Source organism: Eucyclogobius newberryi, unplaced genomic scaffold (assembly GCF_026437365.1).
Source record: "Eucyclogobius newberryi isolate DKJ021-1_F unplaced genomic scaffold, fEucNew1.0.hap1 SCAF_1, whole genome shotgun sequence".
NCBI lineage: Eukaryota > Metazoa > Chordata > Actinopteri > Gobiiformes > Gobiidae > Eucyclogobius > Eucyclogobius newberryi.
In genome coordinates, this window is record NW_027315723.1 from 48,461,141 (window position 1) to 48,484,539 (window position 23,399).

The following is a 23,399-nucleotide window of genomic DNA, read 5'->3' on the forward strand; positions in this document are numbered from 1 at the left end:
CAAGTAGCATTTAGCTTCAGAAAGTCCTCTCCCTCTGAGCGTCAAAAACACTCCTCGTCTCCTCGGTAACTGACTTTTTATCGATCTATGACCCGGCTCTGAGAATATTCTGCTGTTTTTTAAGTCCATAAATCACCAGACTGAACATTTCTCCTGTTTAATCATGACCAGTACAACTGTGTGCTGAGACCCGGAAGTGAGAGGCTGGATTGGAATGCACTGAAATCATCTCAATCTCTGTGCAATTCCCTCTGCAGCCAGGAGATGGCGCCACATTTAGGCAGTCCCAGGGTGAACCCCAGAGATGCAAATGTGATTTGGTTTCACAAACTGGACCTTGCTTTGGTATTAAGATGGAAAATACAACAATTAATAATAAAAGTGGCTAAATGTAACAAAATTAAACTAACATAATGATATCATCGCCAGACAGGGAGAGTTTTCAAATTGGCCAATTTATGAATTGTAAATCCACAAATATACACACGCTCCTGTGGCTTAGCCGGCGTCGGACAAACTAAAAGACAACAACAACTAAAACAAAGGATTTTGGAACACTAAACAGCCATCAGAGCAATGTGCCAAACACAAAGTGGCAAATCATGGTTCACCGTGGGATCATTATGGGATTGAACAAAACCCACTAGAGCGGGAAATGATTTGAAAAAAATAGTCTCCAAGAAACTCCAAGAAAATACTTGTTTCTTGGAGCTAAAAAAAAAAGTTTTGCGAATAGAACTGTCCTCACCCCTAAACATTTTTAATAACTAGATCATTACATTATATTTTGGTCATTGCAAACCAAAATATTGATCTAAATTGACAAAATAATCAAAATAGATCCATTGACTTGAACTGATAAGCCCCGCCTCTTCACTGTAACAAGCAGCAGATTGATTGTTTTTGTGACATTTTGGAACTCTAGATGTATCACTCAGAGTCTTCATTTTTAAAATCACAACTAAGTACAGGAATGTGGGCGGGGATAGGGGGTACGTGAGCCTGAGCTGCAGGACGATATATAATTAACTCAAACATGCACAAATCAATCAAAACACCACTTTGAGGAAACACAGTTGTAACGAGGTCAAAAGCTCATTGAAGCCGATTTATCATTCTAGTTTCACATTTTTGTACCGTGTGCCAGTTGCCGTCGTTGACCAGGCGCGATGACGTCACGGAGGCGGGTCCCTTTCCCAGGTCAGCTGACAGCTCCAGGTGACCGCCAACCAATCGCAGCACAGCAAAGTCCATCTGGTTCTTGCTGGACATGAGCAGCAGGAGTCCGTCCAAAGCCCACGTCCTGAAGGAAATCCTCATGGACAAACTAAACACGCCATGGAAAGAAACGCATCAGGGAATGTTATAATAACACTGCACTTTCTCCAACTACAAACCAAGGAAAAGATTTCGCTTTCAAAGACGACAATGTGATTCAATCCAGATCTAAACCAGGACTGAATAAAGATCGACAAAACCAAGACACCAAGACTTTGTTTGGATTTAGGTTTCTTCTCATCTATAAACAACCATTAATCTGAACCATAATTGTACTGTTTATTTATTCCTTCTTCTCTTACCTCTTTTTAACGGCGCTGGGGTTGATGTTGAAGGTCATGTGACTGTGTTTTGACGAACCAAACTGAGCTCCGGAGGACAAGAAGCTCGGCTCCACCTCCGCCGCGCACTGAGAAGAAACCAAAACCAGAATGTATTAATCACACGTTGTTTATAACACCTTCAAATCAAAGAAAATCTCCAGTTTGTCACCGTGAGCGCTCCGGGCGTGAGGGCGCTCAGGTAGGTGGGCGCGACTACAGGTAAGTGGGCGGGGTCAGCTGTGGGCTCTAGGTCCTGATCCCCGTTCAACACCGCTCCTCCGGCTCGCTTCTCCAGTAGGCAGCTGTCCAGCTCCGCCCCCTCGTAGTGCGCTGCTCCTGATAGGTCGACAAGCCTGAACACAACAGATCATGATTAACGAATAGTCTTTATTTTCTGTCTGTTTTGTATTGTTAAACGTACATTCCGTTCAGTGCCAAGTTCTGGATGCAGCCTCGGAACGACCGCGACAAGCTCTGGATTCTGGTTGGTAGACGAGACTCCGCCCCCGATGGCAGTCCTCCTATGAAGACCGAGGACGGGGACAGACTCGAAACTGCCCCGGGCGACAGGTGGATTGACTTGACAGGCAGCTCGTCCACATGGATGGAAAGAACCCTGGACAACACAATCATTATTAAAGGACATTATGTATTATTAGCATTGTTACCGTCCTTTAAACATGCTCTTGTACCTTTACACTGGCATCTCATGTTTTAGCCCTCAAAATAATATATCTACTAAAAAGCACACATACTCTCTATAAGTCAGGCGTTCTATCTACTGGCAGCAGAGGGAACTACCATGAGGGAAACAATAAAAAACCTAGCTTGCCCCGACATGTTAATACAAGAGGACCGTTGTAATGAACTCAGTTTTACAGCAGACATGCCCAGAGTCTGGCAATGGTTTATGCTCTTAACAAAGGTGTAGGCCAGGGCGATATGGCCTAAAATATTGTCACATTATAAAACAGAAAATGTGTGATTCTAATGCAACTGATGATATACCAGATGGTGGCTTTTATCATGTTGCACTTACTTGTTTTGGGCTATTTACATGATAGTTATAAATTATAGCTGTAAGTGCTTTCTCACTCATGTGTTTTCTCATTATTAGGGTTTTTATCCTCTGTAGAACCTCCACTGTCACTTTAGCAGCAGCAGTAACAGTGTCTGACTCCTCCCACAAACACGCAGATCATGATATACCACATTTCTTATCATCTCCATATATATCACAATACATAAAAACTATGATGGCCCAGCTCTACACTTCTCCAGATTTCTGCTTTTGATGTGTTTTTGTAAGGCTCAGAGAAGAAGCAGAAGTCATTTTTTTAATTATCTGCATTCAAAATCTATCATTGTAAATAAATATAATCTCCTTCAATGAATTTTAAGTGTGGAAATATTAGCATATAGGACGTACTTCTTGCTTAGGTTGATGATGACCGAATGATGCTGTCCGTCGGAAAACTCCCCCACGATGATGGCTCTCTGGGAGGCCCCGCCCGCTTTCCCAAGCTCCGCCTCCAGAGTACCGGACATAAGCTGCATAGACATGAAGTGCTGCCATGGAAACGCAAAGATTGGAAATTAGCCAAAGACATAAAACTGCAGGGTTTTTACACACAAAACCTGTTCCTGTTATGGACGCCATTTTGAGGACTTTTAACATTTGTTGTTAACAGCTATGGCAGCCCATTTTTATCATTCTAAAACCCATGGATAACTGGCACTACTAAATTGATATAAATACCATATAACTGATCCAAAACGATATTATCAGGCTACTTGATTCGTCATCAGATCAATTACAATCTTTCCTTTACCTGTTTATCATGGCTCAGAGCAGACAGCAGCAGCCCGGACTGGTTTCTGGAGGAGAAGGTCATCAAAATGTCGGTCTCTTGGGTGAAGGAGCGTGGGGCCAGCTCCACAAAGCCGGGACCAAACAGGGACATGCTGCGCACCGCCTTGAAGGAACAAAACAGATGATTGTCCCAGGAACAGCACGGCAGATGTGCTGGTGTGAGAATGAGGGGCTTTTACCTCCAGGGTGCAGCCTTTCCTCACTCCAAACGCGTCCCGGAGCAGGTCAAAGTTGGTGCGGGCGATCTCCACGTTCTTGATGCAGCCCATGTAGGAGCGGGACACCACCTGACGCCTGGGACAGGGACGGGACAGGACAGGGACAGGACAGGGACAGGACAGGGACAGGTTTATTAGGCATCAGATCAAATATTTAGAGGTTTATTATAGTATTTATTCTTAAATTGGACAGATTGTTCCACATTTAATGGTGCTTTTGGAGACCTCGTGATAATCATTTCACAGTTCACTACTACATTTTGAAAACACCCTAAAGAAACTACACTTGTTTTCAATGGAGTATTTAGGCGTTGGAGCACCGTCTGCTGTCACAGTGGGAATGAACAATTAAACATAAAAGAAAGAAAGAAATGAAGCAATGTGAATGCTATGCTAATAGAGCCATGTGTTTTCGGTAAACACAATCTGACCCCGGAACGAGTCTGGGGATGGTTTATGGACGAGGATTCATGAAGCAAAACACAACTTCAAGTATGTTTTTGATGAGGAGACAACAATAACATGGTTATAAGCTCAGAAAAGTACATTTGGCATGAGTCCTTAGGGATAGGGCTGCAGTGAACCTGATATATTTGGTAGATATTTATGCCAGATGCCCATCCAACCAACCACATACTGAAATATGTGCTCGGGGATGGTTCAAACCGACTACCATCTCGTCGGTGGGTGAAAGCTTTAAGCAGAACTAAGCAACATTTTCACCTTCTTTCACTTTGTCTTTCTAAATCCCTGTGATGATTAAATATGTATTTTCGGGGTGTTTGACGTGTCCGGCGTTGCCCCCTTCTTTTTTTTAAATATTTGGCCATGTGAAATATTTGTATGTGATTATAATGTCTTATTATGATAAAGAAAGAAAACATTAAAAGGGGGAAAACAGCTCAAGCGGATTTCTATCCCCAGAGTTACTTAGTTCTGCTTTAACCTACTGTGTCCTTATTGCCTTAATAGTATATATCATTCAGTATATTTCCATCAAAATAAAGGACAAAACATTTAGATAATGAGCAACTGGGTTAGTTAATTTACAAAAAGAGCACTAGTGTTAACAATATTAGCATCTGTAGTAGAATTTGTAACTCTCTCTGTTCTCTCACCTGATTGGACGAGATGCAGGAAGTCCTCCTATATATATTGGGTCGAGGTCGTTGCGGTTCAGATCAGAGGCGGTTCCAGGAGACTCCGCCTCCAGGACCTCCTTTTCAGATGATTGGTCAGCAGCCATAATGGACAGGTAGCCTTGAAAATAAAAACATATTTTTAATGCTGTTTTAGGCCTAAATGTTTGTGTGTAATGTTAAACCCCGACTCTCTTTAGCGTACTACCTTTGCGTTTGTTCCTCTGCAGGGTGATCTTGTACCACATCCCCGTGTTGTACTTCTTCTGTGACATCAGCACCAGGACCCCGGAGCCTAGGTCAAAGGTCAGCCGCACATGTCCCTCCACCAGCTCCATGGACAGAAAGTCCCTCTGCAGACAGAAACACGGTCAGCCTGACACACACAGGTTTGGTGTAGTTGTGGTGTAGTTTGTACATGGTATTGGTGTCGTTTTACTGTTTTGGTGTTGTGTTTGTTTTAGTTTTGGTCTTATTTTAACATTGCTTTGGTGTAGTTGTGGTCTTGTTGTAACGTTTCTTTGGTGTAGTTGCGGTCTTGTTTTAACGTTTCTTTGGTGTAGTTGTGGTCTTGTTGTAACGTTGCTTTGGTGTAGTTGCGGTCTTGTTGCAACGTTGCTTTGGTGTAGTTGCGGTCTTGTTGTAACGTTGCTTTGGTGTAGTTGCGGTCTTGTTGCAACGTTGCTTTGGTGTAGTTGCGGTCTTGTTGTAACGTTTCTTTGGTGTAGTTGCGGTCTTGTTGTAACATTGCTTTGGTGTAGTTGTGGTCTTGTTGTAACGTTTCTTTGGTGTAGTTGTGGTCTTGTTGTAACGTTTCTTTGGTGTAGTTGTGGTCTTGTTGTAACGTTGCTTTGGTGTAGTTGTGGTCTTGTTGTAACGTTGCTTTGGTGTAGTTGTGGTCTTGTTTTAACGTTTCTTTGGTGTAGTTGTGGTCTTGTTGTAACGTTGCTTTGGTGTAGTTGCGGTCTTGTTGTAACGTTGCTTTGGTGTAGTTGTGGTCTTGTTGTAACGTTGCTTTGGTGTAGTTGCGGTCTTGTTGCAACGTTGCTTTGGTGTAGTTGCGGTCTTGTTGTAACGTTGCTTTGGTGTAGTTGCGGTCTTGTTGCAACGTTGCTTTGGTGTAGTTGCGGTCTTGTTGTAACGTTTCTTTGGTGTAGTTGCGGTCTTGTTGTAACATTGCTTTGGTGTAGTTGTGGTCTTGTTGTAACGTTTCTTTGGTGTAGTTGTGGTCTTGTTGTAACGTTGCTTTGGTGTAGTTGCGGTCTTGTTGTAACGTTGCTTTGGTGTAGTTGTGGTCTTGTTGTAACGTTTCTTTGGTGTAGTTGCGGTCTTGTTTTAACGTTTCTTTGGTGTAGTTGTGGTCTTGTTGTAACGTTTCTTTGGTGTAGTTGTGGTCTTGTTGTAACGTTGCTTTGGTGTAGTTGTGGTCTTGTTGTAACGTTGCTTTGGTGTAGTTGCGGTCTTGTTTTAACGTTTCTTTGGTGTAGTTTGGTCTTGTTGTAACGTTGCTTTGGTGTAGTTGTGGTCTTGTTTTAACGTTTCTTTGGTGTAGTTGTGGTCTTGTTGTAACGTTGCTTTGGTGTAGTTGTGGTCTTGTAACGTTGCTTTGGTGTAGTTGTGGTCTTGTTGTAACGTTTCTTTGGTGTAGTTGCGGTCTTGTTGTAACGTTTCTTTGGTGTAGTTGTGGTCTTGTTGTAACGTTGCTTTGGTGTAGTTGTGGTCTTGTTGTAACGTTTCTTTGGTGTAGTTGTGGTCTTGTTGTAACGTTGCTTTGGTGTAGTTGCGGTCTTGTTGTAACGTTGCTTTGGTGTAGTTGCGGTCTTGTTGCAACGTTGCTTTGGTGTAGTTGCGGTCTTGTTGTAACGTTTCTTTGGTGTAGTTGTGGTCTTGTTGTAACGTTTCTTTGGTGTAGTTGCGGTCTTGTTTTAACGTTTCTTTGGTGTAGTTGTGGTCTTGTTGTAACGTTGCTTTGGTGTAGTTGTGGTCTTGTTTTAACGTTTCTTTGGTGTAGTTGTGGTCTTGTTGTAACGTTGCTTTGGTGTAGTTGTGGTCTTGTTGTAACGTTTCTTTGGTGTAGTTGCGGTCTTGTTGTAACGTTGCTTTGGTGTAGTTGTGGTCTTGTAACGTTGCTTTGGTGTAGTTGTGGTCTTGTTGTAACGTTTCTTTGGTGTAGTTGCGGTCTTGTTGTAACGTTTCTTTGGTGTAGTTGTGGTCTTGTTGTAACGTTGCTTTGGTGTAGTTGCGGTCTTGTTGTAACGTTTCTTTGGTGTAGTTGTGGTCTTGTTGTAACGTTGCTTTGGTGTAGTTGCGGTCTTGTTGTAACGTTGCTTTGGTGTAGTTGCGGTCTTGTTGTAACGTTTCTTTGGTGTAGTTGCGGTCTTGTTTTAACGTTTCTTTGGTGTAGTTGTGGTCTTGTTGTAACGTTTCTTTGGTGTAGTTGCGGTCTTGTTGTAACGTTGCTTTGGTGTAGTTGCGGTCTTGTTTTAACGTTTCTTTGGTGTAGTTGCGGTCTTGTTGTAACGTTTCTTTGGTGTAGTTGTGGTCTTGTTGTAACGTTGCTTTGGTGTAGTTGCGGTCTTGTTGTAACGTTTCTTTGGTGTAGTTGTGGTCTTGTTGTAACGTTGCTTTGGTGTAGTTGCGGTCTTGTTGTAACGTTGCTTTGGTGTAGTTGCGGTCTTGTTGTAACGTTTCTTTGGTGTAGTTGCGGTCTTGTTTTAACGTTTCTTTGGTGTAGTTGTGGTCTTGTTGTAACGTTGCTTTGGTGTAGTTGTGGTCTTGTTTTAACGTTTCTTTGGTGTAGTTGTGGTCTTGTTGTAACGTTGCTTTGGTGTAGTTGTGGTCTTGTTGTAACGTTTCTTTGGTGTAGTTGCGGTCTTGTTGTAACGTTGCTTTGGTGTAGTTGCGGTCTTGTTGTAACGTTGCTTTGGTGTAGTTGTGGTCTTGTAACGTTGCTTTGGTGTAGTTGTGGTCTTGTTGTAACGTTTCTTTGGTGTAGTTGCGGTCTTGTTGTAACGTTTCTTTGGTGTAGTTGTGGTCTTGTTGTAACGTTGCTTTGGTGTAGTTGCGGTCTTGTTGTAACGTTTCTTTGGTGTAGTTGTGGTCTTGTTGTAACGTTGCTTTGGTGTAGTTGCGGTCTTGTTGTAACGTTGCTTTGGTGTAGTTGCGGTCTTGTTGTAACGTTGCTTTGGTGTAGTTGTGGTCTTGTTGTAACATTTCTTTGGTGTAGTTGTGGTCTGGTTGTAGCATTTCTTTGGTGTAGTTGCGGTCTTGTTGTAACGTTGCTTTGGTGTAGTTGCGGTCTTGTTGTAACGTTTCTTTGGTGTAGTTGTGGTCTTGTTGTAACGTTGCTTTGGTGTAGTTGTGGTCTTATTTTAACGTTGCTTTGGTGTAGTTGTGGTCTTATTTTAACATTGCTTTGGTGTAGTTGTGGTCTTGTTGTAACGTTTCTTTGGTGTAGTTGTGGTCTTGTTGTAACGTTGCTTTGGTGTAGTTGCGGTCTTGTTGTAACGTTGCTTTGGTGTAGTTGCGGTCTTGTTGCAACGTTGCTTTGGTGTAGTTGCGGTCTTGTTGTAACGTTTCTTTGGTGTAGTTGTGGTCTTGTTGTAACGTTTCTTTGGTGTAGTTGCGGTCTTGTTTTAACGTTTCTTTGGTGTAGTTGCGGTCTTGTTGTAACGTTGCTTTGGTGTAGTTGTGGTCTTGTTGTAACGTTTCTTTGGTGTAGTTGCGGTCTTGTTGTAACGTTGCTTTGGTGTAGTTGCGGTCTTGTTGTAACGTTGCTTTGGTGTAGTTGTGGTCTTGTAACGTTGCTTTGGTGTAGTTGTGGTCTTGTTGTAACGTTTCTTTGGTGTAGTTGCGGTCTTGTTGTAACGTTTCTTTGGTGTAGTTGTGGTCTTGTTGTAACGTTGCTTTGGTGTAGTTGCGGTCTTGTTGTAACGTTTCTTTGGTGTAGTTGTGGTCTTGTTGTAACGTTGCTTTGGTGTAGTTGCGGTCTTGTTGTAACGTTGCTTTGGTGTAGTTGCGGTCTTGTTGTAACGTTTCTTTGGTGTAGTTGCGGTCTTGTTTTAACGTTTCTTTGGTGTAGTTGTGGTCTTGTTGTAACGTTTCTTTGGTGTAGTTGCGGTCTTGTTGTAACGTTGCTTTGGTGTAGTTGCGGTCTTGTTTTAACGTTTCTTTGGTGTAGTTGCGGTCTTGTTGTAACGTTTCTTTGGTGTAGTTGTGGTCTTGTTGTAACGTTGCTTTGGTGTAGTTGTGGTCTTGTTGTAACGTTGCTTTGGTGTAGTTGCGGTCTTGTTGTAACGTTTCTTTGGTGTAGTTGCGGTCTTGTTGTAACGTTTCTTTGGTGTAGTTGCGGTCTTGTTGTAACGTTTCTTTGGTGTAGTTGCGGTCTTGTTGTAACGTTTCTTTGGTGTAGTTGTGGTCTTGTTGTAACGTTGCTTTGGTGTAGTTGCGGTCTTGTTGTAACGTTGCTTTGGTGTAGTTGCGGTCTTGTTGTAACGTTTCTTTGGTGTAGTTGCGGTCTTGTTTTAACGTTTCTTTGGTGTAGTTGTGGTCTTGTTGTAACGTTGCTTTGGTGTAGTTGTGGTCTTGTTTTAACGTTTCTTTGGTGTAGTTGTGGTCTTGTTGTAACGTTGCTTTGGTGTAGTTGTGGTCTTGTTGTAACGTTTCTTTGGTGTAGTTGCGGTCTTGTTGTAACGTTGCTTTGGTGTAGTTGCGGTCTTGTTGTAACGTTGCTTTGGTGTAGTTGTGGTCTTGTTGTAACGTTTCTTTGGTGTAGTTGCGGTCTTGTTGTAACGTTGCTTTGGTGTAGTTGCGGTCTTGTTGTAACGTTGCTTTGGTGTAGTTGTGGTCTTGTAACGTTGCTTTGGTGTAGTTGTGGTCTTGTTGTAACGTTTCTTTGGTGTAGTTGCGGTCTTGTTGTAACGTTTCTTTGGTGTAGTTGTGGTCTTGTTGTAACGTTGCTTTGGTGTAGTTGCGGTCTTGTTGTAACGTTGCTTTGGTGTAGTTGCGGTCTTGTTGTAACGTTGCTTTGGTGTAGTTGTGGTCTTGTTGTAACATTTCTTTGGTGTAGTTGTGGTCTGGTTGTAGCATTTCTTTGGTGTAGTTGCGGTCTTGTTGTAACGTTGCTTTGGTGTAGTTGCGGTCTTGTTGTAACGTTTCTTTGGTGTAGTTGTGGTCTTGTTGTAACGTTGCTTTGGTGTAGTTGTGGTCTTATTTTAACGTTGCTTTGGTGTAGTTGTGGTCTTATTTTAACATTGCTTTGGTGTAGTTGTGGTCTGGTTGTAGCATTTCTTTGGTGTAGTTGCGGTCTTGTTTTAACGTTGCTTTGGCGGTGTAATTGTGATGGTGTTGCAGTGGTGAGCTGTTTCAGTACCGTGTTGTTCGAGGCCAGGTACAGCAGTAATCCGCCCGGTGACAGGGTCTTGAACAGCAGCACGATGGAGGTGGAGGTGGCTCTCAGTGACTTCTGGACTACAGTGTATCCCGAGCCGTCGAAGTGGAAGGCCGTCTCCTCCATCTGTGGACTGTGAGCCAAATAAACCAGTCAGTAACTTAGAACACAAGGAGAGGATGGTAGACCGGTTCCTCCCTGTGTAGTGCAGAGCAGACGTGTTTACCTGCTGAAGCAGCCTCCACACTGGCCCTGTCTAGTCTCATAGTTCCACAGCCCCAGGTTCTTCTCGTTCAGAGAGGCCTCCCCCAGACAGCCCTGGAACAAGTGGGACTTGAACAGGGGATTCCACTGGGACAAGACACAGACAAGCATTAGATCAATACAGACACAAAGCACTTTATTACTGTTATGCCTTTAAAACCAGATAGGAAACTAGATTGATTTACAGTGAATTGTCATAACAAATTATATGTTTAATTTTAAATGTTTCTTATGTTATCATGTATGTATATTTTGTGACATCCTAATGGTTGTGTATCAACTGTGTCAGATATGCAAAATCTTAGCTATAATTCTAGATTTTATTTTTACCATGTTCTGGTTGGCTCCTCCAACGTAGACCTTGGTGGTGTTGTCTATGTCCAGCACTCGAGCTGTTCCTGGTGATGTGGCTGTTACCATGGGCAACGGAGGGGCGGAGTCTGAGTCCAGCTGGTACACGGACAAGGAGGCGTGGCTTCCAAACCTAACCAAAACCAAAACATATATATTATTATTATTGCCTTTTTTCATTGAAGACATACTTTACATATCCTGCACATATTGTGTAGTTTACCGTGTGACATTGATCCTGGTCCACTTGTTGTTACTGATGTCCAAACCAGGAAACTCCAGACGTTTGTTCCCAGAGCCAACGTCCCAAAGCAGAGACACTTTTCCGGCGTGTTCTTCTAAAGCTATAAAGTCCACCTGCACAGCGGAGATAAATGTATATGACAAATCAATAAAAATCTAGTTAAATGTCTAATATTATGCTTTTTAATATGTTTTAAATTATTTTTTAGACCACCAACAGATTTTATTTCACATTTTCTAAATTTTATAATAATAATAATAATAGTAATAATAATAATAATAATAATAATAATAATAATAATAATAATAATAATGGAGGCACACGTTTATGGATGTGGATGTGTCGCCTTCGACTGACACAGCAGGAAAAGGAGCGCATTGAAATTGGTAGCATGGCAATTAGCGACATAATGTTAACAGATAAAAGTCTCGTCTGAGTGAAAGTGTTTTGGAACTTTAAAAAACAGTATTTGGTTGTGTAAAAGGAAACAGGATTACAACTACCAACTATATTACACCATAGATTTATTCCTAAGTGCATTTAGCAGAGTTTGTGAGCTTTTCAGAGTGCTGACCAGCGAGGTGGAGCCCAGGTAGAAGAGCAGGTTGTTCTTGGTGCTGGTCTTCAGGGTGAGGGTGAGGGTGTTGAAGTTACTGGAGCTGATCTGAGGTCTGTAGGAGCGCACGCAGCTGCGCTCTGCCTGGACGGCCACTTTGATCTGAAGTACACAGCAAGGCACATTTTCACTAAGGAACATTGCCACCAATTGCCACTAAATAAAATGTAAAATGTTACTGAAATGTCGACGATCATGACTTTACAGCTTTGGGGTATTTCCATCTGGTTTGAATATTCGATTATATATTCAAGCAAAAAAAAAAAAAATGTATTGAAAACCATACATGACATTAAGATTTGGTGGGAAAAAAAGCTATCTCGCCCCAACATGCTAACGTTGTACGTTGTAATGAACGCGATATGAGGAGGAATGGAGATGATTTATGGACTTAAAATGGCACAAAAGATCTCCAGATCTCCGTTACAAATCTGGGACAATTGAAACCAAGTTTTTTTAGGCTCAGAGGGAAAGTAACACGTAACCAGGATGAATGAAACTAAAGCTCAAGGTTGATTTTCGTGAGGGGAACAATGTCCATTTTGCGTAATATGTGTCCTTTAAAGACAAACTGTGCCCAAACCCGCAAGAATTATATTTAAAAACGTCCCTGTGGAACTTTATAGACAAAATGTATATATATTTTTTGTTTCTTGTATTTTTTTGTTTTCATTGCACTAAAATGTACTGTGTGTCCTTCCTCCTGCTTGTTTCCATGGAAATGTTGTTCCTTTAGCTATAATATTCCACAGTGTGGATGTTCTGAAGTATGGTTTCACAAACACATTTGAATCATGTTATTTCCACTTAAGTACTTATGAGCGTAAAGAGTAAAGGTCTCACCGAGGCGGCCTGCCGTCGGGCCTGCTCGATCAGCTCTCGGATCTCAGACAGGTTGCGGCTCAGGTTTTCTCCCAGAATGCTCAGCGGCTTCACTCTCTCCATCAGGCGCTCTGACCGAAGCTCCGCCTCCTGCAGCTGCCTCTGCGCCTCATTGGCTGGACACAGGAAACACCATTGCAACACTTAGATGGTAACTTGGGTATACGTTTTCTAGTGGAGTTGTGTTATTGATATGAAGCAGCAGAACTATCAGCCTCTTCATCTCCTCCTCTTCCTCTAATATCTTTACTTATGAATATTTATGTCAAACCTGTTTTGTCTGTGTGGCTCATGAGCTCGTTGGTCTGCTTCACGGAGTTGTTAGCATTGTCCACAACAGAAGAGGACAACAGCAGCTGCTCCTGGATCTCCTGCAGCCTCTTCAGCGCCCCCTGCAGGCTGGAGTGACCCTCTGTGTGGAGTTGTGTAGCCAAAGCAATTGAAGAACCTGATTGCACAAAGTGGTCAGCAATCTCAGTAACAGTGGCTTGAATCACTGCCCTTTCAACTGGCAAGTGAGAGAAGATTTTGGACTTACCATTTGAAATAGATTGAAGCTCTCTGATTGGTCGGCTGAGCATGGAGCTGGTGTTCAGAAAGTTCTGTTTTACCGCTGCAATCCTGGATGTTATGGAGGAGACGTCTTTCTGCAGATCTAGGAAGAAATTTGCACCTTTATACACTTTTGTGAATGCTAATGTCACAACCCCAGCCAGTGTCGTGCTCTTTTTGACCGGTTTGTAGAGTTTTGTGCTGGATTTATTTAAAACTCTTGCCCGTGGTGCGCCGCGCTCTCAGCTCGCCGCTCGCCAGTCGCCTACTTGCTACCGTAACCTGCAGTTTTTGATCAATAATGGTATTTAAAATGTTGACGCCTATGTTTCATTTTTATAACTACATAACAGAAAAAAGCCATCTTCATTAAAGCGCAATTTATTTGATATTTTCTGTTTTCAAAATTGAATTTGTGTGATATGTATATTTTTTCATATCGCTGAATTGCAGTTTTTCCCATGAGCAAGAGATGCTTTACTTTTAAATTAGGTATATGTCTGTATCACTTAATATCAAATCAACTGAAATATCCAATGAGGAATAATAGTATATATAATAGGGTTGAAAGTGTTTAAAACAACATAGCGATGAAATGATCTTATTATAACCAATGAAGATGAATTCTGCAGAAGTAAAGACAACCTAAAAAGTGTCCGAGAGCACTGACCTGTGGCAGAGTGGTTAGCCCTCTGACTCTCCTCTAAAACGCTGGAGCTGTCGTTGAGGATGACTCCGCCCTCCTGGGACAGAGACGAGACGCCGCTCTGAACAAACAAAACAGAATGATCATAAAACATATCAAATCTCAAATCAAATCTCCACTCTGTGTGTTTGGTCTTTACCGTGTTGACAGCGGTGGAGGCGGAGCTTTGTGCATCCAGAGCTTCCTGGTGGGCGGAGTTAACCTGCTCTGTTACGCCCATGTCCAATCGGAAGAGACGAGTGCCGTTCTGAGAGAAGTTACACACGGCCGACAAGGAGCTGCAACAACGTATGGACTCTTATTTAGACACAATTTATTCAACTATATATTTAAAACTGCATGGACAATATTAGATCCGTATAGTATGTCACCTTTGAATTGAGAGGGCGTGGCTATGTATGGACTGGGCGTGGCTTTCTGCCCGGTACACCAACTCCAAAGCGTCTGTCCTCTTCAGACCCATCACCAGAGCATCCACCTGCTTCCTCAGCATGGAGCGCCACTGAGAGAGCTGCTCCCCCATCAGCTCCACCTCCTGGAGTCAAGCAGACATGACACCATCAAGACCACGTGCACTACCACTGTGGACCACTGTGGACCACTGTGGACCACTGTGGACCACTGTGGACCACTGTGGACCATTGTGGACCACTGTGGACCACTGTGGACCACTGTGGACCACTGTGGACCAGGGGTCACTCAGAAACTGACACCGAGGTCCAGTTTCTGAACATTTGCATTTCTGATGCATTTACGCAAGTCAAGTTCCAGAACTTCACTGCGTCTCTTTTATGAGGCTTTTATATTACAATATAAAGAGTATTAAAATACTTCTAACTGTTTTTCACAATTTAGCCTACCAGTCCAATGATGATATTACAATGAATTTAAATATTTTATTGTCATTTGTCAAGTTTAAAAGTAGAATACAAAGCGGACACGTGCTGTAGAGCTGAACTCGGTGTGACTTTCCTCTGCACAAAGCTTCATTGAATCCAGCGATGTAATTGGCTGATTTGCATTACATTTTTCAAACATTTTCTCCCATTTGCATTCTTCTCATTCGCTCTAATAAGCGGAAACATTGACTGTTGAGTGAATCTGCGCAGCGCTTCATTTTGCTTCGTCAAGACAGGCCAGTGAGTCAGTGACTCACTTAAATGAATCATAAACGAGGCTCTGTCACAGGGGGAGGCACTGCTGCTGTGAACGAGGGCCTAGGGTTTTGTGTCAGAATTCTGGGTCCGGAAGTCTGGTGCTTTGGTCCGTACCAGAGTCCACCTGTTAGTGACCTGGCCGTGTCAGTGACCCGGCCGTGTCAGTGACCCGGACCCGGCTGTGTCAGTGACCCGGCCGTGCCAGTGACCCGGCCGTGCCAGTGACCCGGCCGTGTCAGTGACCCGGCCGTGTCAGTGATGCTGTTCTTACCTCTGTGGAGTTGGTGAGATCTTCCGTCAGGCTGAGAGTGTCTGACAGCATGAGCTGACTGTCCTCCATCAGATCATTCACTGAACTAGTTGCAGAATTGGCTTTCTCACTGAGCGACTGGAAAACAAATGAAACAAAGTGTTAAATGCATTCGATTTGACTTTGTAGTAAATAAATAAAAAGTCACTGTATAGTGTATCCACAGCGAGTCACAATCAAGAGCAAAAGTGTCATTCCTAATCAAATGTAGCAATGAATGACCTCAAGCTCCACCTGATGTGAGCAGGTCTCCAGCAGAGACCGGAACCATCGTATTGAAATAAACCCGTCGACTTGATGTCAATTGCAGGCAACATTTACCACTGTATCATTTGTACAAAAGCTGTCACGTGGACAGTGGACTGACCTCATACTGGTGCAGTTTGCCCGAGGCTGTGTCCATCAGCTTGTGTGCCATGGCGTTCTGTTCCTCTGCGTCTTTCAGATGCATCTCGGCTGATTTCAGAACGTCGGTGTGAGCTGATATTTCAGAAGACAAGTTGTGATGTTGTCTGTCGACTCCATCAGCTGACGACAGGAAGTCACCCACCGAGCTGGACACTGACTCCGACAAACTGCAAGAAGACACAAAAACCATGACGATTACAGTTTCTCAAATCCATCTCATGTCATTTCTCCCGTGGCTCACCTGAGCTCCTGAGTAACCGTGGCGTTGGCATTCGACAGATCGATTATTCTCATCGAGTCCACAAGTGACTCCGCCTCCAGGAGCATCTGCGTATGATTGGTCCATTCCGGAGTCTCGGGGTTGGTCTGGTTGAGAAGCTCCGCCTCTTGGATTAGCTCTAGCATAGCAAGACAGTGTTTTTATTTTAGGGTTAGTTTTAAATTGTAAACACATAAAACGTAGCACGACAGAGAGAGAAAGAGCTACAAAAAGAAAAGAGAAAAAACACAGGAAATCCAATAAAATCACAGCACATTTTGTCCCATTTGGTCCATGTCTGTCAAAAAGATCAATCTTAAGCCCAAACGTAATTTCCCCCCATTTTACAAATTAGTAGATCAAGTTATTGTGTCAGTCCAGTCTTGAATTTTTTCTGATATTTTTTTTTAACAAGTTGTAGTGAATAAAATTAAATTAAAGGCTGATAATATGAGCTGAACCACACAATGTATTTACGATCAAAATGGACCCAATCAAACATCACTCTCGTCTCGTGAGGATCGCGTCTTGTCCCATCGTATCGTTACACGTCTTTTACCTGTGACTCTCTTGTTCAGTTTGTGGACGTTTTCCAGGAGCAGTGCACTCTGGGAGACGCTGTGGTCCGTGGCCCCGCTCACGTGCTCCAAAAGTCCAGTGACCTCTGACACCTGAAGAATTACATTCACGCATCACATAACGTCACTGAGCTTGACTTGTCGAGTTACGATCAAAGTGTGAGGAGCAGTTTCAACCTTCTGGGAGACGACAGCGAGCTCTGAGGCCACCGAGGTCAGCTGATCCTCCACAGCCAATAGCAGCGCAGAGGCGGAGCTGCTGTTAAAAAAGGTCTTCTGAAAACAAAAGACAAGTCAATATTTTCAACTGTTACTGTTGATTGATTGCGATTTGAGTTTGAGTTGACTTCTTATGCAGGTGTGCGAGTATCAAACCGACCGTGATGGTTCTGGTCCGGTTCTCTAGCGCCACCAGCTGGCTGTAGGGTGCTCTGAGGAGACCGCTGACGTTCACAGATGATATGTGAGAGTGAAGAGTGTCCAGGTCATCCAGGAGGACTCCGGTGCACTGATCATTACAGGCTGGAACAGAAAAAGACATTATTGTAGGTTTGTACCACCAGATATTGAGCCTTTTCCCATTCCATGTACAATGTTTTATCGGTACATATTCATTTATTTGATGCCGACGTATGTGATTCTACATTTTCTGGATAAATGGGAACGGACTGAATTTAGAGGGCTTCCTGATTGTTTAGTCATTCTGGAACTAGGAATGGTATTGTTTTAAGCAACAGGTGATAATAAATGACAAGAAAAATACATTTATGAAGATCATCTTTTAAATAATTACTATTAAACAAAAAAATATGATGTTGCACAGCACTTCCTCTTTAAAAAAAAAAACTCTTTTAAAAAACTTAAAAGAAAAAACGCTTTTTTTAAAATGTCATCTAAAAAAATCCAACTCCTGCTTAAAAACAAACTTCCTCTTAAAACATTAAAATAAACTCCCTCTTTAAAAAAATAATTCAACTTTTAACCCTTTATCTTGATGAAGAAGATAAGTATTAAAGTGACTCACAGATGCAGTGTCCCGCCTCCATCACGTAGCGCTCCTGGCATTGGTCGCAGTGTTGACCTCTGACCCCAGTCTTGCACTCACACTGTCCGCTGGTCTTGTTGCAGGAGGAACCGAGCGCTCCCCAGTCACTGCAGCCGCACTGCTCACAGGCTCCTCCCATCACCGTTGGGTTGCCGTAGTAACCGTCTGAGCACCTGAGAACAGAAGGACGGTGCCATAGGTTGAGACACGTTTGCTTGTTTGATATGTCACATAGAAAAGTCTATGATTTTATGTAAAAACTGAGTGCTACTTACGCCAATGCTACTTAAGACTATTGACAATGATGACGGTGAAAAGAAATATAAAATTCACACAAGTTCAATCTAAAAACAATAATGGAAAAGGTTTCAAAGGTATTCATATTCTCAGCATTTGTTTTCTGACAGGGTTTTATGAGGCTATTGTAAACTGAAGGAGGGTTGTATCTTCGGCTGATCCTGTTTTCTTTCGAACAAATAATTCCCTCCTTTACGCTTCTTTCAACCTTTACCTTCTCCCTGTTTAACGTTTCACTGTCTTTAAACATGTCATTTGTGCAGAGGTTGTTTGGTCCCTAAACTATCTATATTATATTATTGCTGGATTATTACACTGTCCGCACACACCATACAAAGAACAACTACATATCAAATGAATTGTTTACCAAGAATAGTCTATGAGTATCACCAAAATGTACCTGCTCTTATGATATGGTTATAAACCTGCATATGAACCGCAGCCCCAGAAACACATAGTGAGCAAAAGGCACATGGAAAGGAGGCGATGTAAACCCATAAGCAACATTAGCCTTTATCACGAGTGGGGAACCATCACCAGAATTAGAGCTGTGGTTCGCCTCCTCACGCAAAAAAACTTTCAGGATTAACCGTTTTGAGAATAAGTAGATTTCAGAACGCTCATCAGAAATCTCCCACGAACCAAATGACCCTAAGTTTAAGAACCAATGCACTAGCGATCACTATCTAGTCCGCACCGAGATTGGCTTTGGGAGCTGTGTGGTCAGGGGGACGAGGATCCAGAGGTGGCAGTTGGCAAGGGCAAACTCGGGGGCTTTCCTGAGGAAAGCTGATGATGGTTCTAGGGTTCTGCAGGAAGGAGGATTGACTCAGGTGGATGATCTCAATAGTGCAATTGTCTCGCTCATCACGCAGTCAGCGGTAGGCACGATTCCTAAGAGTGGTGGTAGTGGACATAGGAAGCGGGTGCCGTGGTGGAATGAAGCATGTGGTTATGCTGTTAGGGCGAGAAATGCGGCGTTTCGCCGGCTAAGGGTTACCCACACTGAGGGTGCCCTCATTGACTACAAGAGGGCCCGCGCTGTTGTGCGGAAAACTGTAAGAACGGCCAAGAGTGCCTATTGGAGGCGGTATTGTTCCAAAATTGGGAGAGAAACGCGTCTCGGGGATGTTTGGGGGATGATTAAGCGGATGCATGGGGTTGAGCGCCGTCATGGGACCCCGGTCCTAATACAGAATGGTGTTGAAGCAGTCAGCGACGTTGACAAAGCTGAACTGTTGGCCAGCACCTTTGTGTCGGTGCACAGCTCTGACAATCTCTCACCTGCGGAAAGGCACTACAGGGAGGGTACTTTGGCCCAGAATTCTGAGCTGATTGGGCACCAGCCTTCGACTCAAGATGACCTTGACCTTCCGTTTAGTTTGTTTGAGCTAAGGAGAGCACTTTCTAAGGCGAAACAGACAGCCCCGGCTAAAGATGAGGTGTGCTATGACATGCTCTCTCATTTGACTGATGACGCGCTTGGGCTAGTCCTGGGTCTTTTCAACCGTGTTTGGGATTCAGGTTGTGTTCCATCTGCGTGGAAACAGTCTACGGTGGTGCCGGTTCTGAAGCCGGGTAGGCCAGCGTCTGACCCTTCAAGTTATAGGCCGATTGCCTTGACGTCGCAGCTCGGGAAAACGATGGAGCGCATGGTTACCGAGCGATTGGATTACTTCTTGGAGAGTCGGGGTTTGCTTCCCGCGCACCAGAGTGGTTTCCGTAGGGGCAGGAACACCATGGATTCCGTGTTGTGTTTGAAATCTGATATCCAGCTGGCCAGGGCTCAGAAAGAAAAGGTTATTGCGGTGCTCTTTGATGTGGAGAAGGCGTACGATATGGTTTGGAAGGATGGGCTCCTCATTAAGCTGCGGAAGTGTGGTGTGAAGGGTAATCTGTTTAACTGGGTCCGGAGCTTTCTGTCTGGCCGGCGTATCCAAACCAGAGTGGGCGCTGCTTACTCTGGGGTCTATGAGGTAGAGAATGGGATCCCGCAGGGGAGTGTGTGTAGCCCTATCTTGTTCAATGTTATGATTAAGGACATCTTTGACGACGTGGATGGGTCTGTTGGGAGGAGCCTTTATGCTGATGATGGCGCTCTATGGGTGAGAGGGAGGAATCTCCGGTTTTACGAGGCGAAACTGCAAAGGGCAATACAGCAGGTGGAGCAGTGGACCCTGAAGTGGGGGTTTAAACTTTGTTAGCTTGCATGGCAAGCTTAGAGGAGTCGCTGGGAGGGCACCGCAGTTTGCCGTTCAAGCGCTCATCGATAAGCACTCAGGTGATGTGTTTATTTATACCGACGGGTCTAGGGATCCTGAGAGTGGGCGTACTGGCGCCGCTTATTTTGTGCCTGACCTGGGGCTGGCGGTCAAGAAGAGGTTGACAGATCGCCTTTCTGTTTTCACATCGGAACTCATAGCGATACGGTTGGCATTGGAATGGGCGGAATCTGCTTTGCAGTGTTACGGCATTGTGGTGGCCTCTGACAGCCTTTCTGCATTGCAAAGCATTAAATCTGGGAAATCGGATTGCAGACAGGATGTGTTGAATGGCATCTTCTGTCTGATGCTCTCCCTGTCCAGGAAGGATGTGAGGGTTTCCTTCATTTGGGTCCCTGCGCATGTGGGGGTGGATGGTAACGAAATGGCTGATACACTGGCTAAACGTTCCCTTAGGCGGCCATCAATTGATGTGGCGGTTGAGTTAAGCAAATCTGAAATCAAGCCCGTTATCAAGAGTCATGTGGTTGGCCTTTGGCAGGAATTTTGGAGACACTGTGTTACTGGACGGCATCTCTATCACATACAGGGTAGTGTGGGTCCTTGCGGGTCTATGGGCAGGAACGCGTGGGAGGAAAGGGCCTGCTTGGTAGCCGTGCGTCTAAGAGACTGGACGAGGACAGGAGACCACCCCCACCCCCATCTCGTCACTCTGATCACTCTGACTCCCCAAAAGCAGACCCCCATCACTCCGACTCCCATTTAGCGCCTTTAGCCTGTTTCCTATATCTGCCCAATCAAGCTCCTTTGTTCCAAGGAATCTCCCTGCAGCTTTAGCAATGATCCTGATCCTTTCAGTTCTGCTTTGAGTCTGAGCAGCACAGTTTACAACATCCACCATAAAGAGTACAAAATCCTCTCTATCCACAACCAGGGTATTCTCATTAATTCTGGAACCTGCACACTTGGGACCTCCACTCTTGAAACCGTCACACTTCTTGGGAGCCACGCTGGCCTTTCTCATTTCGCCCTGGCTGGGAGCAGCGCTGGCTCCTCTCTCTGTATTTACTCTAAACTCGTTACTTGAAACTTTCTTGACTGCATCTGCATAGGATATACCTTGAGAGACCTTTATTTTATGCACCTCAGCAGCTCTTTTGCTAAACCTGCATCCCCCGTAGGCAGAGCTATGTTCTTCCCCACAGTTACAGCACTTCAGTTTTGCTCCCACGTCACACTTCCCATACTCGTGATCTCCTGCACATTTACCACATCTTTGCCTCCCTCTACAGACCGCTGCAATATGCCCAAAGCGCTGGAACTTAAAGCAACGCAGGGGCGGTGGAACATATGGCCTAACGTCATGGCACATGAACCCAATGAACACCTTACTAGGCAGGCACCTCCCTTCAAGTGTTACCATTACCGACAAGCTGTCACATCTTACCCCAGACCGGGTCACCTTCAACCGCCTAGCGTCCACCACCTTAGCTCCAGTCAAATTCTCCTTAACTTCATCCACAGACGTCGCCGTAGGGACACCTACGATAACTCCTCTGACCGTGTTTCTTTCAGCATCAGACACAAGAATGTCCTTTCCACCCAGACGTTTAGTTCCAATCGCCTTCCGTTGCTGAGCCGCGTCCTTGCACACGACCAGCAGCGAGCCATCTCTAAGGACACTCGCACTCTTGATCACTCCCACAGCTACAGTTAGGCTCTTTGACAATGCCACTGAATTCCACTCCTTAAAGGATGCACTATCCTGTGCAAGCTTTATGATCACCTTACAGTCTCTGCTCTCACTCCGGATATCAATAGCTTCAGCCTCATCCTGCTGCCCATTCCCAGAACCCTCGGACGAGCTAAGGGACTTTTTACGTTTCCGGGCACGTGCAGCCAGAAAAGGCTGCTCCTCCACGCCGTCCAGAACGTCTTTGACCACCGATCCACTCTCCTCCGCCATCTCCCGTCTCTCCAGACCGGAGACTAGCTCTTCTTCCTGTGCTTTGACAAAGCCCAAGAGGTCAGGCGGGCCGACTGAGCCGAGGATGAGGAGCAAGAGGATGTTCTAACGCGCTTTGACTTCATGGGCCTAGAAACGCCAAAGTGATGGAAGAAGGGCTTCTAAAGGATAAAACGACAAAGACGTCCCATGACCTCATGGGCTTTGTAAAACAACAAAGACGTCCCATGACCTCATGGGCTTTGTACTTCCAAAGCACCGAACGTCAAAGAGGGAGAGGAAGATGAAGAAGAGTTGTTGTTGTTGTTGTTGTTGTTGTTTTATGGCGGTTGGCATCCGAGTGTTGCATTACCGCCAGACTTTATTCCTCAGACTTTTCGTAGTCGTTGTTGTTGTTGTTGTTGTTTTATGGCGGTTGGCATCCGAGTGTTGCATTACCGCCAGACTTTATTGTTGTTGTTGTTGTTTTATGGCGGTTGGCATCCAAGTGTTGCATTACCGCCAGACTTTATTCCTCAGACTTTGTCGTAGTCCTCAGACTCTGTCGTAGTCCGTAAAAGTACTCCTTCCATTGCTTTGGTGTTACAAAGCCCATGAGGTCATGATATGTCTTTGTGACTAAAATAGTTGTTGTTGTTTCAGAGACCAACCGGCTTTATTCCAGGGAGACTCTTCTTCATCTTCCTCTCCTTCTTTGACGTTCAGTGCTTCCACCATACAGCTTTATTCTTTAGGCTTCATTCTATAGGCTTTAATATGTCCACTGATGTCGCCGCTTGGTAGCCGTGCGTCTACGAGACTGGGCGAGGACAGGAGACCACCCCCACCCCCATCTCGTCACTCTGATCACTCTGACTCCCCACAAGCAGACCCCCATCACTCCGACTCCCATTTAGCGCCTTTAGCCTGTTTTCTATATCTGCCCAATCAAGCTCCTTTGTTCCAAGGAATCTCCCTGCAGCTTTAGCAATGATCCTGATCCTTTCAGTTCTGATTTGAGTCTGAGCAGCACAGTTTACAACATCCACCATAAAGAGTACAAAATCCTCTCTATCCACAACCAGGGTATTCTCATTAATTCTGGAACCTGCACACTTGGGACCTCCACTCTTGAAACCTTCACACTTCTTGGGAGCCACGCTGGCCTCTCTCATTTCGCCCTGGCTGGGAGCAACGCTGGCTCCTCTCTCTGTATTTACTCTAAACTCGTTACTTGAAACTTTCTTGACTGCATCTGCATAGGATATACCTTGAGAGACCTTTATTTTCTGCACCTCAGCAGCTCTTTTGCTAAACCTGCATCCCCCGTAGGCAGAGCTATG

The 23,399-nt window shown here is 44.4% G+C and overlaps 1 protein-coding gene across 1 annotated transcript in view; it reads right to left on the reverse strand.

Moving 5' to 3' along the window:
* Window positions 1-23,399, reverse strand: part of lama1 (laminin, alpha 1) — a 58,743-nt gene that overhangs the window by 3,884 nt on the left and 31,460 nt on the right. The window contains exons 33-59 of the mRNA XM_072450339.1: window positions 17,572-17,765; window positions 16,927-17,069; window positions 16,725-16,823; window positions 16,529-16,640; window positions 15,952-16,108; window positions 15,670-15,877; window positions 15,264-15,380; window positions 14,207-14,370; window positions 13,975-14,113; window positions 13,800-13,896; window positions 13,116-13,370; window positions 12,849-13,025; window positions 12,539-12,693; window positions 11,654-11,797; window positions 11,059-11,192; window positions 10,815-10,968; window positions 10,447-10,571; window positions 10,203-10,353; window positions 5,040-5,184; window positions 4,811-4,952; window positions 3,654-3,768; window positions 3,434-3,577; window positions 3,031-3,170; window positions 2,023-2,217; window positions 1,771-1,954; window positions 1,581-1,687; window positions 1,138-1,327 (exon numbers count right to left, since the gene is read on the reverse strand). Of these exons, the coding sequence (XP_072306440.1) occupies window positions 1,138-1,327; window positions 1,581-1,687; window positions 1,771-1,954; window positions 2,023-2,217; window positions 3,031-3,170; window positions 3,434-3,577; window positions 3,654-3,768; window positions 4,811-4,952; window positions 5,040-5,184; window positions 10,203-10,353; window positions 10,447-10,571; window positions 10,815-10,968; window positions 11,059-11,192; window positions 11,654-11,797; window positions 12,539-12,693; window positions 12,849-13,025; window positions 13,116-13,370; window positions 13,800-13,896; window positions 13,975-14,113; window positions 14,207-14,370; window positions 15,264-15,380; window positions 15,670-15,877; window positions 15,952-16,108; window positions 16,529-16,640; window positions 16,725-16,823; window positions 16,927-17,069; window positions 17,572-17,765 (4,087 nt within the window). The remainder of the gene's footprint in view (window positions 1-1,137; window positions 1,328-1,580; window positions 1,688-1,770; window positions 1,955-2,022; window positions 2,218-3,030; window positions 3,171-3,433; window positions 3,578-3,653; window positions 3,769-4,810; window positions 4,953-5,039; window positions 5,185-10,202; window positions 10,354-10,446; window positions 10,572-10,814; window positions 10,969-11,058; window positions 11,193-11,653; window positions 11,798-12,538; window positions 12,694-12,848; window positions 13,026-13,115; window positions 13,371-13,799; window positions 13,897-13,974; window positions 14,114-14,206; window positions 14,371-15,263; window positions 15,381-15,669; window positions 15,878-15,951; window positions 16,109-16,528; window positions 16,641-16,724; window positions 16,824-16,926; window positions 17,070-17,571; window positions 17,766-23,399) is intronic.